General features: G+C 51.8%; 1 protein-coding gene across 1 annotated transcript; it reads right to left on the reverse strand.

Moving 5' to 3' along the window:
* LOC133355488 (caveolin-1-like) lies at positions 1-17,724 on the reverse strand. The gene is made up of 3 exons (XM_061572804.1): positions 16,720-17,724; positions 10,999-11,187; positions 1-2,606 (listed from the first exon to the last, which is right to left on the reverse strand). Exons 1-3 carry the CDS (start codon positions 16,729-16,731, stop codon positions 2,262-2,264), a joined length of 546 nt encoding a protein of 181 aa, XP_061428788.1. The 5' UTR covers positions 16,732-17,724; the 3' UTR covers positions 1-2,261.
* Positions 17,725-18,856: the final 1,132 nt, after the last annotated feature.

Consider the following 18,856-nt stretch of genomic DNA (forward strand, 5'->3'; position numbering starts at 1 on the left):
CCCACGGGCCCCCTAACCCTCGACCCTGGGGGCCCCCTAATCCTCGTCTTTGACATCACCATCATTAGTATTACTACTACACGCTTTCTATTCACTCACTCGGTTGTTGTTGTCGTATCCTCAAATCTTGGAACTCAATTTTAACCCACTTCCCAATGTGGTATCGACTGCAAACTTGGTATACCGATGACAATACTATATTCTATCATAAAATATATATATATTTTTAAACATTATTTTTTATATGTTATGTTTCGGCTTGGCTCGAATTGTCCATGGTCAACTAACGTTGGCTGTAATTGGCCACGGAGCCCTTACGTTGTGGCAAGCTTCGGGGCCACTTCTGGAGTCGTGGAGTTCTTCCATTACTAGTACATTTCATTAAAGCGTGTCTTTTAAAAATTTTTTTTTTTAATATTACTTATTTTTTTGTAACCCGAAACCATTATCACCACCATCACGAGCGTCATCGTCGGCATCGACATCGTCCCTCTGTGGATTCGAGTGTTGTGCTAGCACCACTTGTGAGTGAAGTAAAACGTTACATATATTTGTTTTTGCTATGTGGATGTACTGGCCCTCGGCCTAGGAATGTGGAATTTCCATCAGCGGATTTTTTTTTAGGTTCAGAGTCGTCCACAACGCTGACATCGAGGAGTGAGCAGGGCAGCTGCATGGCTAACACACGACATTGCGTTGGTATACAGTTGTGCGTCTTTCAAGCTCACTTTAGTCAAGACGGCGTTGCGTTTACTCTGTAATGACACTCAATTGACTCCACGTGGCGAATATCTCGATGCGTTTCCCAAAGGCCTCGCGTGATTATCTGTGCACGCGTTAACTAAGCGCTGGGCTACATCACGTCAGGTCCCAAACGACGTCGCTCCCAAAGCAAACCAAGACCCCCCCCTCCTCCCCAGCCGTGAAGCTGGCTGCGTAGTTGAGCGTTGAGCAGTCGGGCGAGTGGGTTGGGTGAGTGAGCGGTAGTTGGAACGATTGGTTAAGTGAGCAGTCGGTTGCTTGAGTATGGTGATTGAGTTGAGCTGTTAAGTGTGGGGGTTCATTGAGTGGCTGAGCGAGTGGTTGAATAGATGAGCCGTTGAGTGAGTGGTTGATTGAGTGGCTGAGCGAGTGGTTGAATAGATGAGCTGTTGAGTGAGTGGTTGATTGAGTGGCTGAGCGAGTGGTTGAATGGACGAGCCGTTGAGTGAGTGGTTAATTGAGTGGCTGAGAGAGTGGTGGAGTAAATTAGCCGTTGAGTGAGTGGTTGATTGAGTGGCTGAGCGAGTGGTTGAATGAACGAGTCGTTGAGTGAGTGGTTGATTGATTAGCTGAGCGCGTGGTTGAGTAAATTATCTGTTAAGTGGTTTGATTGAGTGGCTGAGCGAGTGGTTGAATGAACGCACCATTGAGTGAGTGGCTGAGTGAGTGGCTGAGCGAGTGGTTGAATGGACGAGCCGTTGAGTGAGTGGTTGATCGAGTGGCTGAGCGAGTGGTTGACTGAGCGAGCGGCTGAAATTGTCGAGCGTTTCACTGAATGCATGATCAATTGAGCGGTTGAATGGTTGAGTCGAGCAACTGAGCCGGTGGTTGACTGAGTGAGTGGTCGGTCGACTCGTCAATCAATCGAGCGAGCATTCAAACGAGCGGTCGACCGCACGGGTGATTCTGTCAACCCGCACAAGCGGTGCAGTTGATCAGGCGGGCGGGCAAACAGCAAATCAAAGAACACTCTGACGAGTAAGCTGTCACTCGCTGTACCACACTTTGCTGAGTAAGAGCGAGCGAGTGGGCCAGCGGTGAGCGAGGTTAAGTAGCTGCTTGGTGAAGCGATCGAGCGAGTGAGCGAGCGAGCGGGTGAGTGAGTGAAGGAGTATCGTCATTCGTGGGTGCGGAGGGTCAACTGGGCAGGGAATGGACAGAACGGGCGAGTGGTTGGTTGACGGAGCGAGCGAGCGGGCGAGCGGGCGGGTGGGGCGGTCAACTCCACCGAAGGTCGCTCGCTCGCTCGCTCGGTCGCATGAATGGTGGCGGCCATGCGGCAAGATGTCCCGGACTGAAGGTGCGCGAGCGATCGGGGTTGTCCATCGAGCGGGTCAGTCAGTTGATCGGAGCAATCCAATCGCTCAACCAATCAATCGACCGAGCGAGCGACCGAGTGAGCAGGACGTCCCCCTCCCATCGACTCCGGCATCGCTATGGCGGGAGGGCGGGTGGGCGGTCGTCATGGGTCCGTCGGGGGGGGTGGTGGGGGGAGGTGGTCACTCGACCTCCTTGCGGCGGACGACGTGTATGCCCGAGAGGACCTTGCCGACGGCCTGGAAGAGCGGATCGAGGAAGGCGCGCACGCACACGCCGTACACGCGGCTCACGGCCTGGATCTCGATGAGGAAGCTCCTCACGAAGGGCACCACGGCCCAGATGTGCAGGAATGTGAGCAGCGCGAACACGACGCCCCAGGCCAGCGCCAGGGGCACGCCGACGAGCGCCGTGAGGATGCGGTAGCTCCAGTACTTGGAGACGGTGAAGGCCGTGAAGCTGGCCTTCCACACGCCGTCGAAGCTGTGGGCGCTGTCCGGCTCTGCGATCACGTCCTCGAACTCCACCTGCCGGACGCAGGTGCGCGGACGAGGAGAAGGAGCGAGGGTTAGGGGCGAGGAGAAGGAGGAGGTGGTGGTGGTGAGGAGGAGGAGGTGGGTCTACCTACTATAATCACCCAGGAATGTCTGTCCTTAACGCTCGTGACATCACTCCACATCGAACAGACCCCTCATTAATATTCATGAGCAGGTGACGTCCTCCAAATGGACACTCCCCCTCATTAATAATAATTAGCTGGTGACGTCACTCCACATGGGGGGGGGGCGAGGCGGCTCCTCCCCCCTCCTCAGCGTCAACTCACAACCCTCACTGCAAGGGCAGAACCCTCACGTCATCACGCGATCTCCGTAGCGCTGTTGAGACATCAAAGTAAAAAGGACGTCACGATGAATAAGGGATTATAACCTTTAAATTGAATAGGTCTGTGTCACCGCGCCCTTACAAATTGCACACGCACTGATGCGATGACTATCACGTCGCGGGCTGCTTTTTGATTGCACGTTTCAGATTTACTGCAATACGCCTGTCCTTGGACGGGCAAAAGGCGAGTAATTATATAATATTTAGCTGCTGCTATGAATGTCCCACGTTGAGAAGCCACTTCCGCTGAGCGGTGTCATTCGTGGCTTCTGACAAAGAGCCGGATAGCTCAGTGGGCCTGACCTGGTGAAATAAAAAACACACACAGAGAGAGGGAGAGAGAGTTCCAGACGGCTGCTGCTGCTGCTGCCAGGAGTGTAGCAGCAGCAGCAAGCAGCAGCTACGGAGAAGCGTCGCCACTCACGCCAGGAGAGATGGTCCCTGGCGCACCTCTGGGTGACGCGGTTCCAAGCGATGGGTTTTCGTGGTCGGTGCTACGAACTGAGCGATTGTGGAAGGGGTGGAGGAGGAGAGTGGTGCGGTACGGAGGATGAAACGGTGGAATTTCCAGACGGCGCTTTGATTCACCGAGACAATCTTTAAAAAAAAAACAGACAAAGATCCCCCGTATAGCCTTGACACACTGCTGGGGCAAGTGCGGTGAGCCGGCAGCACCTATGAAGGCCGCAACGGTCACACGAGGGGGATGGGTGTGGCCAGCACCACGCCCGCGCGCCTTTGTCTCCCCCCAGTGGTGATGTTTTTACGCACCGCACCCAAGGTACTGGTTTGAGGCTGAGTCGACCCAAGGGAGGCCCAGGACCGGTTCAGATTATCGCCATTGGTGTTGGTGGCCGTTGACATACGTGCCACACACTCTTCAACACACACACTCTCAAGAAACACGTGGAAAGCACACACTCACTTGAAAACAGCTCTCTCTATAAAAAAAAACTTACATGCTCGAGAGAAATGCAACACACACTATCTAACCGCTACGCCACCGCTCCCCATACCAAGATAATCCCCCCACGGCCCCCCCCTTATACCCCACCACCATCAAAACAACCCTGGAATCACCCCCCCCCCCCCCCCACTTCTGCCCTTGGAATTGAAACAATTTGAGAAATTCGAGACATCTGGAAACGCCGATGGGGTTAAGTCTCGGATCATCGCTCTCTCGCGGTTGCGTTATACAATCCTGACGACCCCCCCATCCCCCCCGTGTCCTACGTTGATGTACGTACGTTGAACTTCTTTCGCACCGTACGTAGCCGACCGTGCTATTTAGTGTAGCAGTGGTTTGTCTTTTAAGATCACTTGAGTTAAGACGCATTGTGTTTACTCTGCAATCGTTCTGCAGGCAGGTCGGGTCTCGGGTGCGATGATTTGGCAGTCAGGAGCGGTGCATCATGTATGGATGGATGTTGGACTTCTTTCGCACCGTACGTATTCGACAGCGCTAATCGCTGTGATGATGCTTCGTGTTGTGAGTCTCTAGATCAGTGGTTCTTCAACTTTAGTGCAGACTTTGAACCCCTTCGATTCTAAATCGTAAACGTTTTGTTTACAATGTTAATAAATACATCGGGGGTTGATGAAACAAAGTTGTAACTTACGTGCCCCCGTGTTTAATTTGCGTTTTGATGAGTTACCTTCTAAAAAAAATAACACGCAATCTGGACATGTCTCGCACCCCCAGTGCAGTTGTGTGTGCACCCCAGGCCAGAGCCGGATTACCCTCATGCACAAGCAGCTACGACACGTGTAGTAGCTACATATGTGTAGTAGCTACTACTACATAGCTACACATATGTAGTAGCTACTACACGTGCTACTACTACACGTGTAGTAGCTACTACTACTAGTACTACTAGTAGTAGTAGGTTACTAGTAGCTACTACTAGTACTACTACACGTGTAGTACTATTACACGTGTAGTAGCTACTACTACTACACGTGTAGTAGCTACTACAGCTACTACACGTGTAGTAGCTACTACTACTACACGTGTAGTAGTAGTAGCTACTACACGTGTAGTAGCTACTACAGCTACTACACGTGTAGTAGCTGTAGTAGCTACTACACGTGTAGTAGTAGTAGCTACTACACGTGTAGTAGCTACTACTACTACACGTATAGTAGCTACTACTACATACACGTGTAGTAGCTACTACACGTGTAGTAGCTACTACTACTACACGTATAGTAGCTACTACTACATACACGTGTAGTAGCTACTACACGTGTAGTAGCTACTACTACTACACGTATAGTAGCTACTACTACATACACGTGTAGTAGCTACTACACGTGTAGTAGCTACTACTACTACACGTATAGTAGCTACTACTACATACACGTGTAGTAGCTACTACACGTGTAGTAGCTACTACTACTACACGTATAGTACTACTACATATGTAGAAGCTACGGGCCCCGCACTTTCAAGGGCCCCGCGCTAAATGCTTTCAAGCCATCAATTCCGCTTCAGTGATTCTGCACTTGCTCTATCACTATAGTACTATACCGCCTTCGACTTTTATGAACGACTGGGTGTTTAAGGTTAGCGATTTGTCGTATTATCTGGGCTGTATAGCAAATGAAAAAACACAATTACTGTACTGTGCAAGTTAAAAATAGTTTTTTTTTTAACATTGGTGTGTTTATATTCTTGGTTCTTTCGGTAAAGTCACGTAGAAGGGAAATAATGAAATAATACAAATATAAAACAATTGATGAACAAGGGATTCTAACCTTTAAATTATGATTTCCCTTCTACGTGACTTTACCGAAAGAACCAATAATATGAATCCCTGCAGTCACGAAAGCTTCAAATCAAAAATTGATGTGTTTTTAAAAAAAAATGTAAGGGCCTCTTTATAACAACATATGCTACAGATCCCGCACTTGGCTCAATCCGACACTGCCCCAGGCTAAGAAGAAGAAGAATCACCGGTTGAGACCGAGACGCTTCGTGTGCAGGAGAGAGAAGCTGCAGGCCACTTGGATGAACTGAGCTGAACACTTGGTGGAGGACCCGCGCGAATTCCACTTCAAATGAGTCGACACGTGGCGGCCGTCGTGTCGACAGTCACCCATCGCTCCACGAGGGGGCGACATGAGGCTACGCAGGCGCGCCTGGTGCTGTCCGCGCCGTGCACGAGGTTGCATCGAGTGGTGATTTATCTGAATCGGTTCTCTGCAATCCCCTCGCCCATCTCCCTCGCCTGGGTCGACTCAGCCTCAATGTGTAAAGGTCGCCACTGGGGAGACAAAGGCGGCCGGGCGTGGTGATGGACACCCACAATCTACCGTACTATTTGTGCAACAAAAATGCAATACGTAGTGCTTTTAAAGTCACGAACAATAGAAGTGAAATTGTAGGCCAAATTAAATCACGTTGTAACAAATTTGTAGCAAAGACATGATAAAAAGAACACATTAAGAAAATCCTAATTAACGCATTCCTGCGGAGGGAGCTGGTAGGAACGTTGGGTTGCTCGGTCAATTGCCAGGGTCAACGGCGGCGTGGTGTATTCCGCAAATATGCTCGACTGTGAGGGCGGGCACAAGCCGGCGTGAGTAGGTTAAACGTTGAGTTTTATAAGGGCACCACGGGGTGACCAGCCCCTCCCCACCCAGCCCCACCCCTCCCACCACCCTCCCCTCCCTACCCAGCCCCTCCCCACCCAGCCCCACCCCTCCCTCCATCCAACTAGTCCCATCCGCCCCACACAGCCCCTCCCCACCCTCCCCTCCCTACCCTCCCCACCCTCCCCACCCTCCCCACCCAGCCCCTCCCCACCATCCCCACCCAGCCCTTCCCCACCCTCCCCACCCAGCCCCTCCCCACCCTCCCCACCCAGCCCCTCCCCACCATCCCCACCCAGCCCTTCCCCACCCTCCCCACCCAGCCCTTCCCCACCCAGCCCCTACCCACCCTCCCCACCCAGCTCCTCCCCACCCTCCCCTCGAGTGTGTTGCTCTCACGCAAGCAAGTGAAAGCCAAAAAAAATTAGAGAGCGATGAAAGCGCAGCCCCGCAATGTCCTGCTCACGCCACCGCTGGCGGAAGAGGGCCTCGACTCGAGGGAGCTGCCGTGCGTAGCCCCATCATCCAACGTCCTTGATAAGAGTACCCGCACTTTACCCCACCACGCCCGAACTTAAATCGCATCCATCAGTGGGATGCGATTTAAGAAACCTGCCAATGGCTTCAAATGCCGCGCCGGGTAGATGTTGATGACCATCGCAGCAGCAGCAGGAGCCGGCCGTGCGTACCATGGCAGGACCCACCTGAAGAGCAGTCTCGAGACTCAGTGAGGGTTTTAGTGGATGAATAAACGCCATTGTGGCTATTGCTGTTGTTATTATTTTGACAGCTGCCTTCATTTTCCAAGGCCTCCTGTAACCTTTTTTTATCGGGCCACGCCAGATTTCCGTTACATGATTTGCCCCTTTGTAGTGTCCAGTGCTGCATTTGTTTAACTTAGACACACACACACAATACACAAAGACAAAGGTCCCCCTATAGCCTGAACAGACTGTTGGGGCAAGTGCCGGGGGTGGGTGGACAGCACCACGCCCGGCCGCCTTTGTCTCCCCAGTGGCGATGCTTACACACCGCACCAGGTACTCATTTGAGGCTGAGCCGACCTAGGGGACGCCCAGCACCGGTTCAAATAATCGTCACTGGTGGCCGTGAGCGGGACTTGAACTCGGGTGGCCGGGTTCATAGCGCAGTGCGCTAACCACTGCACCACCGCTCCTTCCCACACCCCCCACACCCCCCACCCTCCACATGCACAACATTATTCAAACTTTCCACATTTTGACGCTTGCTCCGAGCTTTGTTCTGGATTAATGACTCCCCCCAACCACCACTCCCTCTACCCCCCCCCCCCCCTCAAATCCTCCTCTCCCATACGGGGATGGGGAGAGGGGTCCTCGTCTCATTGATCGTTCCGGAATCCGCGGATCAGGAATTCCGCGCCGGGATTTCCCAAACTTCCTGCGCGCTCGACCCGGCGGTCGCGCTCACGCGACCACTCCACACGGGCGGGCGGTAGCGGCACCGTGCATGGGTGTGGTGGTGGTGGTGGTGATGGTAGTGGTTGGTGATGGTGATGTTGTTGGTGGTGATGGTAGTGGTGGTGGTGTTTGTAGTGGTGGTGGGGATGTTGTTGTTGGTGGTGTTTTTGGTGGTGGTGGTGTTTTTGGTGGTGGTGGTGTTTTTGGTGGTGGGGGTGTTTTTGGTGATGTTTGTAGTGGTGGTGATGGTGTTTTAAAGTGGTGGTGATGGTGTTTTTAGTGGTGGTGGTGGTGGTGGTGATGATGTTTGTGGTGGTGGTGATGTTTGTAGTGGTGGTGATGTTTTTAGTAGTGGTGGTGATGATGATGGTGTTTTAGTGGTGGTGGTGGTGATGATATTTTTAGTGGTGATGTTTGTAGTGGTGGTGGTGATGTTAGTGGTGGTGGTGTTTTTAGTGGTGGTGGTGGTGGTGGTGATGTTTGTAATGGTGGTGGTGATGTTTGTAGTGGTGGTGATGGAGTTTTTAGTGGTGGTGGTGATGTTTGTAGTGGTGGTGGTGGTGGTGTTTTTAATGGTGGTGGTGTTTTTGGTGGCTGTGCTAGTGCTGCCTTTGGTGGTGGTGATAGTTGTGGTGGTGGTTGTGGTGGTGGTTGTGATCGTGTTTTGGTGGTGGTGTATTTGGTGGTGGTGGTTGTGGTGGTGGTGGTGATTATGTTGGTGGGGCTGGCCATTATGAACCACATCAATAGCCCAGCAACATAAGAGAGTGAGTCAGATGGAGTCCAGCTAGGTCAGATTGGATTCGTTTAGGTCAGGTCAAGCGAGGTCATGTGTTGTTAATGTGGATAGGGTAGAGGCAGATCAAGTTGAATGTTGATTTAGTTATATGATGTTATTATCATATGCCACGTTCATGCAAAGTGCATCTCCCGCAATCGTTGAGGAATCACAGACACGATCCGCGAGGCAGCAGCAGCAGCAGCCAGGCGGGTAGCCGGCACACGCAACAATTGCCCGAGCTCTGCGTTTCTCTTCATATTTTTATACCAGCTCTTTTTTCAGAAGCGACCTGGCTACCACAAACGACGGCTCAACAAAGTGGCTGATCGTCGCGTGGACATTTAGAGCGGCCAAATAACTCTAAACACGTAACGTTGATTCTAAACGTGGAGGGGGAAAACCGGAGGACCCGGAGAAAAATCCACGCGACCACGGGGAGAGAGAGAGACACGCAAACTCCAAATATACAGCAGCAGCAGGCGTGAGGGTCGGGATTTAACCCACGACATCCTGTATACCAGGCGAGGTAGTTAACATCTCCTAGCTACAGTGATGATGAGAGAGACACGCAAACTCCAAATGTACAGCAGGCGTCAGGGTCGGGATTGAACCCACGACCTCCTGTACACTAGGCGAGGTAGTTAACATCTCCTAGCCACCGTGATGATGATGAGAGAGACACGCAAACTCCAAATATACAGCAGCAGGCGTCAGGGTCGGGATCGAACCCACGACATCCTGTACACCAGGCGAGGTAGTTAACATCTCCTAGCCACCGTGATGATGATGATGAGAGAGACACGCAAACTCCAAATATACAGCAGGCGTCAGGGTCGGGATCGAACCCACGACATCCTGTACACCAGGCGAGGTAGTTAACATCTCCTAGCCACCGTGATGATGAGAGAGAGACACGCAAACTCCAAATATACAGCAGCAGGCGTCAGGGTCGGGATTGAACCCACGACCTCCTGTACACTAGGCGAGGTAGTTAACATCTCCTAGCCACCGTGATGATGATGAGAGAGAGACACGCAAACTCCAAATATATAGCAGCAGGCGTCAGGGTCGGGATCGAACCCACGACATCCTGTACACCAGGCGAGGCAGTTAACATCTCCTAGCCACCGTGATGATGATGATGATGAGAGAGACACGCAAACTCCAAATATACAGCAGGCATCAGGGTCGGGATCGAACCCACGACATCCTGTACACCAGGCGAGGTAGTTAACATCTCATAGCCACCGTGATGATGATGATGAGAGAGAGACGCAAACTCCAAATACATAGCAGCAGGCGTCAGGGTCGGGATTGAACCCACGACCTCCTGTACACCAGGCGAGGTAGTTAACGTCTCACCATCGTGATGCTTTCAGCCCAATTAAGGAGTGAATACGTCTGAGAGTAAACCGGAGCACTCGAAGGAAACCCACGCAACAACTCTACTCCCGTACAGATGGGACAGATGGAGATTACAGTAATAGGTTTTAACCCTTTCAACTGGTACAAAAACTGACACCTTTATACAAGGCATCATGTTTGGAGATAAAGGAGATGTCTCATAGTGTAAATGCTTACCCCGAGCTCTCAATACTCTAATAGTACGTTGTCTTTGAGGTGTACGCCTTTTGGCGTCAGCTGGTCCAACACCAATGGAGACTAGGCTCTAAGAAAAGCTGTCTCGGGTGTGGACCAATCAACTTCAAGGACAGTGAATATCATTATCAGAGTTGTTTCTTTTTGTTTGCATTTTGACTGCTTGTGTTGTGGTTATTGCGAACATGACGCCTTGTATAAAGGTGTCAGTTTTTGTACCAGTTGAAAGGGTAAAAACCTATCACTATATGTTGCCACTGGTAAAGGAGATGTCCCATAGTGTAGATGGAGATTAGTCCACACTCCTCTACGCCCACGGGCACGGGAGTTTCGAGAGGAACACAAACATCTGAGTGCGATCCGACAACCCTCGCCGCCTCCGCAGTGCTGGATTATAGGCGTGCTGGGGTCAAGTGGGGTCAGGTGCGGGGTTCAGACAAGGTCAAGTGGGGTCAGGTGAGGTCAGGTGACAAATCAGGTGCGGTCCGGTGAGGTCAAGGTGATATGGCGGGCGGGGTCAGGCGAGGTCCAGCGAGGTCAAGCGAGATCAGCAAAGGTCAAGCGAGGTCACGCGAGATCAGCCGAGGTAATCTGCGGTCGCGCGAGGTGAGGCCAGCACCGCACCCGGACGACGTCGCGGTTGAGGTCGCGGGGGTCCCTCTGCACGAGGTCGATCTCCCGCGTGTGGGCGTCCACCACGCGGCCCGCCGTGTCGCCGTTCAGCGCCGCCGTGGGGCTCACGTCCTCCAGCGTGGTGACGCCGCGGTTCTGCGGTCGGTAGATGTTGCCCTCATCGCGTAGCGGGGTGGTGGTCTGTGGGCGGACACGCGGGGTGGACACGCGGGGTGGACACGGGGGTGGACACGGGGGCGGACACGTGGGTGAACACGTGGGTGGACACGGGGGCGGACACGCGGGTGGACATGCGGGCGGACACGCGGGCGAACACGCGGGCGAATGCGTGAGTGGACGCGTGGGTGGACACGTGGGTGGACACGGGGGCGGACACGCGGGTGAACACGTGGGTGGACATGGGGGCGGACACGCGGGTGAACACGTGAGTGGACGCGTGGGTGGACACGCGGGTGGACACGTGGGTGGACACGCGGGCGGACACGCGGGTGAACACGTGGGTGGACACGCGGGTAAACACGCGGGCGGACACGCGGGTGGACACGCGGGTGAACACGCGGGTGAACACGTGAGTGGACGCGTGGGTGGACACGCGGGTGGACACGTGAGTGGACACGCGGGTGGACACGCGGGTGGACGGGTGTACGCGCACGCTCGCGTGAACCCACGCGGGCGAAGACGCGCGTGCGTGTTCGCACGACTAAGACAAGGATCCCCCCACTAACGTAAACTTGTGACAGGCCGACGCTGCCTCGCTCTCGCCCAGAGAGAACCACTCGGAGTGTTTATCTGCAGTGCACGGGGGGGGGGGGACGGGGAGGGGGGGGGAAATCTGACGAGCCACGAAGCTCTTTGTCGCAGACGTCCAGTCGCGGCACGGGGTCAGAACGTGACAACAACAACAACAACCAACAAACAAACAATGCAAAAACACGACGAGCAGTGCGAAGCGAACGCAAAGGTGAACACATGGCTGTGGCTCCCTGTTGGAACTAAACCGCGGGCGAGGGAGCGGGAAGGGCAGCATCAGGAGCCACGTGGTGAGAAGCCGGCGACAGCAATTTGCCCGAGCTCTGGCGCTCCTCCACGTATGGGGGGCGTCGCCCGAAGCGGGAGAAAAACCGGAGCGCCCGCGGAAAACCCACGCGCGCGTGTGCGTCCGTGCGAGGGGACAACGCTCTATCCCAGGCAGACGAGCGGATGGTGCATACGGTTTGTTGCTGTGCCGCCTTCTCCGGGCGAGCCAGGATGCTATATGGCACCTCCTCGAAACCCACGTGCAGTTGAGACCCACAGGTTTCACGGAAAATTAGAAAAACCCCACAGGCTCGGATATACACGCACAGACTCAGAAACCCACAGGGTCACGTAGAAAGCAACAGACTCAGAAACCCACAGGGTCATATAGAAACCCACAGGCTCACATAGAAACCCACAGGCTCACATAGAAACCCACAGATTTAGATAAAACCCTACAGGCTCACATAGAAACCCACAGACTCACGTAGAAACCCACAGACATAGAAACCCACATACATAGAAACCCACAGACACACACACACAGACACAGACACAAACACACACAGACACACACAGACACACACAGACACAAACACACACAGACACCCACAGACACACACACAGACACACAGACATAGACACACACAGACACAGACACACACAGACACAGACACCCACAGACATAGACACACACAGACATAGACACACACAGACACAGACGCACACAAACACACACAGACACACACACACAGACATAGACACACACAGACATAGACACACACAGACACAGACATAGACATACACAGACACACACAGACATAGACACACACAGACACACACACACAGACACACACACACACAGACATAGACACACACAGACATAGACATACACAGACACACACAGACACAGACACTCACAGACACACACATACACCCACAGACACAGACACACACAGACAGATACACCCACAGACACAGACACACACAGACACAGACAGACACACACAGACACACACAGACACAGACACACACAGACTTAGACACCCATAGACACAGACACACACAGACACAAACACACACACAAACACCCACAGACACAGACACACACAGACACAGACAGACACACACAGACACACACAGACTTAGACCCACACGTTGCAGCAGCGATGCTGCCACCACCACTCCCACCGCTCCCACCGCTCCCCGGCTAAGTAGTTCAGTGGACAACATTACAAAGACAAAGATACCCCCGTGTAGCCTCAACAGACTGTTGGGGCAAGTGCTGTTAGCACACGAGGGGGTGGGTGGCCAGCACCACGCTCGACCGCCTTTGTCTCCCCAGCGGCGATGTTGACCACACCACGGCGTCTCGGGTTCTCATTTGAGTCGATAATCATCTGAACCCGGGACCGGTTCAGATGATGATCGTCACCGCTGCTGGTGGCCGTGAGCGCGAATCGAACTCGGGTGGCCGGGTTAGCAGCGCAGCGCGCTACCCACTAGGCTACCGCTCCCCCACGCGTAACGACACACAACAACAACACGTGCCGTTTGTGCTACAGTACAGGTACTGTGTTGTGTAAGGGGCCGTCCATAAATGACGTCACGCACTTAGGTGAGGGGGGGGGTCAGACATTTGTGACGATGTGTGACGAGGGGGGGGGGGGGTTTGAGAAATGTGACGTCGCATCAAAATGCGCAACTTTAAATAAATATAGACAACGCGTTCTACTTAATTAAATAGACTTTTTAATAAATGTGTTCTCCTACAACATCAGAGTGCAGCGGCACATTAAATACGCACTACAAAGACAATAGTTTAAAGCGATTCGAAGCATGTTTTTAAAAAAAAATAGGGGGGGGGGGGGGTGGGGCAGAGCTTTGTGACGTCATATTTGAGGGGTGGGGGGGGGTCTGACTTTTTGTGACGCCGTGTGACCAGGCTGGGCGGGGGGGGCGGGGGGTCAAAAATCGTCCAAAATCGCGTGACGTCATTTATGGACGCCGGCGATGTAAGGGCTGGCCACACGATCTGTTACCGCTGTAACAGACCGATGCTGGGCGGACTGAGACGGGGATTCTAGATTTGAAGCTTTCGTGACTGCAAGGATTCATATTCTTAGGTTTTTTCGGTAAAGTCACGTAGGTAAAACATCAAAATTAATGAAAATAAAATAAAAGAAAAATCACGACGTTTCGGAGGCAACACAAGTCTCAGCCGGTCCCACCTGATGACGGAGACTTGTGTTGCCTCCGAAACGTCGTGATTTTTATTTTATTTTCATTAATTTTGATGTTTTACCTACGTGACTTTACCGAAAAAACCTAAGAATATGAGACGGGGATATTTGCACGCAACGCGTTGGTGTACGGTGATTTTTTCCTGAAATATTTTGCCGTCTTTTCTTGGATTTTCTGTTTGCACTCAGTCACTTTGATGATAAGCCACTTCGTTGAGCTATCATTTGTAATAGCCAGGTAGCTTCTGAAAAAGAGCTACATAGATTTCGATTTAAAGCTTTCGTGACTGCAGGGATTCATCTTCTTGGTTCTTTCGGTAAAGTCACGTAGAAGGGTAATAATAAAATAATAAAAATAAAAGACAATAAAATAATTCTCACGACGTTTCGGCCACAACGCAAGCAGCCGTCCTCAGGTGAAAACCAGGTCTGTCGGGGAGACAGCGTCTGAATGAAACAGCACACGAGCTTGGAGCATATATATCTACGTCACTTTAAGATGTTTTCTTGTTCATGTTTTTTTGTTTGTTTGTTGCGGTTGCACCCGATTCAAGAGCCGAATGGCTCACAGGGCTATATACCTAATACATGAACTTGAACTTTGAAGGTTGGAGACAATTTGGGTCCCATTGTTCGAACTCTGTTGTGCCGGGAGTTGGACTCAGCTGGTGGCACTCTGGACTGACTGACTGGCTGACTCAAGCCGAGCGCTGCTGCTGCTGATCACGGCGGTGTTCCATTCATTGTGGCCATCGTCACTTTCACCACCATCATCATCATGATGATCCACCATTGTCATCAGCACCACCACCGCCATCATCTCCACCATCACCATCGTCAATACCACCATCATCACCACCATCATCACCATCATCATCATCACTACCACCGCCATCATCATCACTACCACCACCATCATCATCACCACCACCACCATCGTCACTACCACCACCATCGTCACTACCACCACCATCACCACCACCATCATCTCCACCATCATCATCACTACCACCACCATCATCATCACTACCACCACCATCGTCACCACCACCACCATCATCATCACAACCACCATCGTCACCACCACCATCATCACCACCACCACCATCGTCACCACCACCATCATCACCACCATCATCATCACTACCACCACCATCGTCACCGCCACCACCATCATCACCACCACCATCATCATCATCACTACCACCACCACCATCATCACTACCACCACCATCGTCACCACCACCACCATCATCATCACAACCACCACCATCGTCACCACCACCATCATCACCACCACCACCATCTTTACCACCATCACCACCATCATCATCATCACTACCACCACCACCATCATCACTACTACCACCATCGTCACCACCACCACCATCATCATCACAACCACCACCATCGTCACCACCACCATCATCACCACCACCACCATCATCACCACCACCATCGTCACCATCACCACCATCATCACCACCGACACCATCATCACCACGATCCCTTCGCGACCGACAAAATTCCTAATCCGTACCACTTCGTGCGATGTCAACAGGGCTCGTCTTACGGATCAACGAACTTGGCCTCGTCCATAGAAACGTGGAATTGCCGCTTCTTACCGAGCTCGCGTCCACCGCCGCGTTAAGACCTCTGGGGCGTAACGGTGGCGAGGCGACTCGGGGTTCGCCTCCACTGTGGACGAATCCGATCCCATCTGATCAGATCCGATACACGATCCCATTTCATTCAATCCGATCCCATCTGATCAGATCCGATACACGATCCCATTTCATTCAATCAGATCCCATCTGATCCGATCCGATACACGGTCCCATTTCATTCAATCCGATCCCAACTGATCAGATCCGATACACGATCCCATTTCATTCAATCCGATCCCATCTGATCAGATCCGATACACGATCCCATTTCATTCAATCCGATCCCAACTGATCAGATCCGATACACGATCCCATTTCATTCAATCCGATCCCAACTGATCAGATCCGATACACGATCCCATTTCATTCAATCCGATCCCATCTGATCAGATCCGATACACGGTCCCATTTCATTCAATCCGATCCCAACTGATCAGATCCGATACACGATCCCATTTCATTCAATCCGATCCCAACTGATCAGATCCGATACACGATCCCATTTCATTCAATCCGATCCCATCTGATCAGATCCGATACACGATCCCATTTCATTCAATCCGATCCCATCTGATCAGATCCGATACACGATCCCATTTCATTCAATCCGATCCCATCTGATCCGATCCGATACACGGTCCCATTTCATTCAATCCGATCCCAACTGATCAGATCCGATACACGATCCCATTTCATTCAATCCGATCCCAACTGATCAGATCCGATACACGATCCCATTTCATTCAATCAGATCCCGTCTGATCCGAACCGACGTACCCGCGTACCTGTGCATCCATTGCGTCCTGGGGGTAACGACTCCGCCTGTCTCTCTGCTGTTGTCTCTCTGAGCCTGTGATTCTGTCTCTCTCTCTCTCTCTGTGTGTGTGCGAGTCTCTGTGTGTGTCTCTGTGTGTGTCTCTGTGTGTGAGTCTCTGTGTGTGAGTCTCTGTTTGTGTGTGTCTCTGTGTGTGAGTCTCTGTCTGTGTGTGAGTCTCTGTGTGTGAGTCTATGTTTGTGTGTGAGTCTCTGTGTGTGAGTCTCTGTGTGTGAGTCTCTGTGTGTGAGTCTCTGTGTGTCTGTGTGTGAGTCTCTGTCTGTGTGTGAGTTTCTGTGTGTGAGTCTCTGTGTGTGTCTGTGTGTCTCTCTCTCTGTATCTCTGTCTGTGTGTGTGTCTCTGTCTGCGTGTCTCTGTGTCTCTGTCTCTGTGTCTCTGTGTCTCTGTCTGTGTCTCTGTCTCTGTGTCTCTGTCTGTGTCTCTGTGTCTCTGTCTCTGTGTCTGTGTGTGAGTCTCTGTGTGTGAGTCTCTGTGTCTGTGTGTGAGTCTCTGTATCTGTGTGTTGTGTGAGTCTCTGTGTGTGAGTCTCTGTCTGTGTGTGAGTCTCTGTGTGTGAGTCTCTGTGTGTGAGTCTCTGTGTCTGTCTCTGTGTGTGAGTCTCTGTCTCTGTCTCTGTCTGTGTCTATGTGTCTCTGTCTCTGTGTCTGTGTGTGAGTGTCTGTGTGTGTGTCTCTGTGTCTGTCTCTGTGTGTGAGTCTATGTCTCTGTGTCTCTGTCTCTGTGTGTGTGTGTGAGTTTCTGTCTGTGTCTCTGTCTGTGTGTGAGTCTCTGTCTCTGTGTGTGTGTCTCTGTATCTGCGTGTCTCTGTTCGAGTCTCCGCGTCTCTGGCTCGAGTCTGTGTGCCTCTCCCCGTGTCTCTGACCACTCCCAGTGGTGGGCAGGGGGTGGGGGGTGGAGTGTTTGTGCGTGTCAGTGTCAGTGTGTGTGTTAGTGTAAGCGTGTGCGTGTGTGTTAGTGTAAGCGTGTCAGTGTGTGTGTTATTGTGTGTGCGTGTGTGTGTTATTGTGTGTGTGTTATTGTGTGTGTGTTATTGTGTGTGTGTTATTGTGTGTGTTATTGTGTTTGTGTTATTGTGTGTGTGTTATAGTGTGTGTGTGTGTGTTATTGTGTGTGTGTTATTGTGTGTGTGTTATTGTGTGTGTGTTATTGTGTGTGTGTGTTATTGTGTGTGTGTTATTGTGTGTGTGTTATTGTGTGTGTGTTATTGTGTGTGTGTTATTGTGTGTGTTATTGTGTGTGTGTTATTGTGTGTGTGTGTTATTGTGTGTGTGTTATTGTGTGTGTGTTATTGTGTGTGTGTGTTATTGTGTGTGTGTTATTGTGTGTGTGTGTGCGTGTTATTGTGTGTGCGTGTGTAGCGGTCAGCGCTACGCTGCGCTACGAACCCGGCGACCCGGGTTCGATTCCCGCTCACGGCCAACACCAGTGACGATTATCTGAACCGGTCTCGGGCCTCCCCTAGGTCGACTCAGCCTCAAATGAGTACCTGGTGCGACGTGTAAACATTGCCACTGGGGAGACAAAGGCGGCCGGGCGTGGTGCTGTAGAGGGGGTCTTTGTTATATTTGTGTGAGAGTGTGTGAGAGTGTGTGTGTGAGAGACAAAGAGTGAGTGTGTGAGAGAGTTTGTGTACGTGTGTGTATGTTTATGTTTAGTGGGTGGGTGTGTGTAAGTGAGAGCGTGTGTGAAACAAGGAGTGTGTGTTAGAGAGTGTGCGCGTGTGTGTTTCGGGATGAGAGTGTGTGTGTGAGTGTGTGACTGTGTGTGTGAGTGTGTGTGAGTGTGTGGGTGTATGTGAGTGTGTGTGTGAGTGTGTGTGAGTGTGTGTGAGTGTGTGAGTGTGTGTGTGAGTGTGTGGGTGAGTGTGTGTGAGTGTGTGAGAGAGTTTGTGTACGTGTGTGTATGTTTATGTTTAGTGGATGGGTGTGTGTGTAAGTGAGAGCGTGTGTGAAACAAGGAGTGTGTGTTAGAGAGTGTGCGTGTGTGTGTTTAGGGATGAGAGCGTGTGTGTGTGTGTAAAAGACAGAGAGTGTGCGTGTGTAAGTGTGGGAATGTGTGTTTATGTAAGCGTGTGTGTGTAAGCGTGT

This window comes from Lethenteron reissneri, chromosome 51 (assembly GCF_015708825.2).
Source record: "Lethenteron reissneri isolate LAM-NWPU_2019-01 chromosome 51, ASM1570882v1, whole genome shotgun sequence".
Taxonomy (NCBI): domain Eukaryota; kingdom Metazoa; phylum Chordata; class Hyperoartia; order Petromyzontiformes; family Petromyzontidae; genus Lethenteron; species Lethenteron reissneri.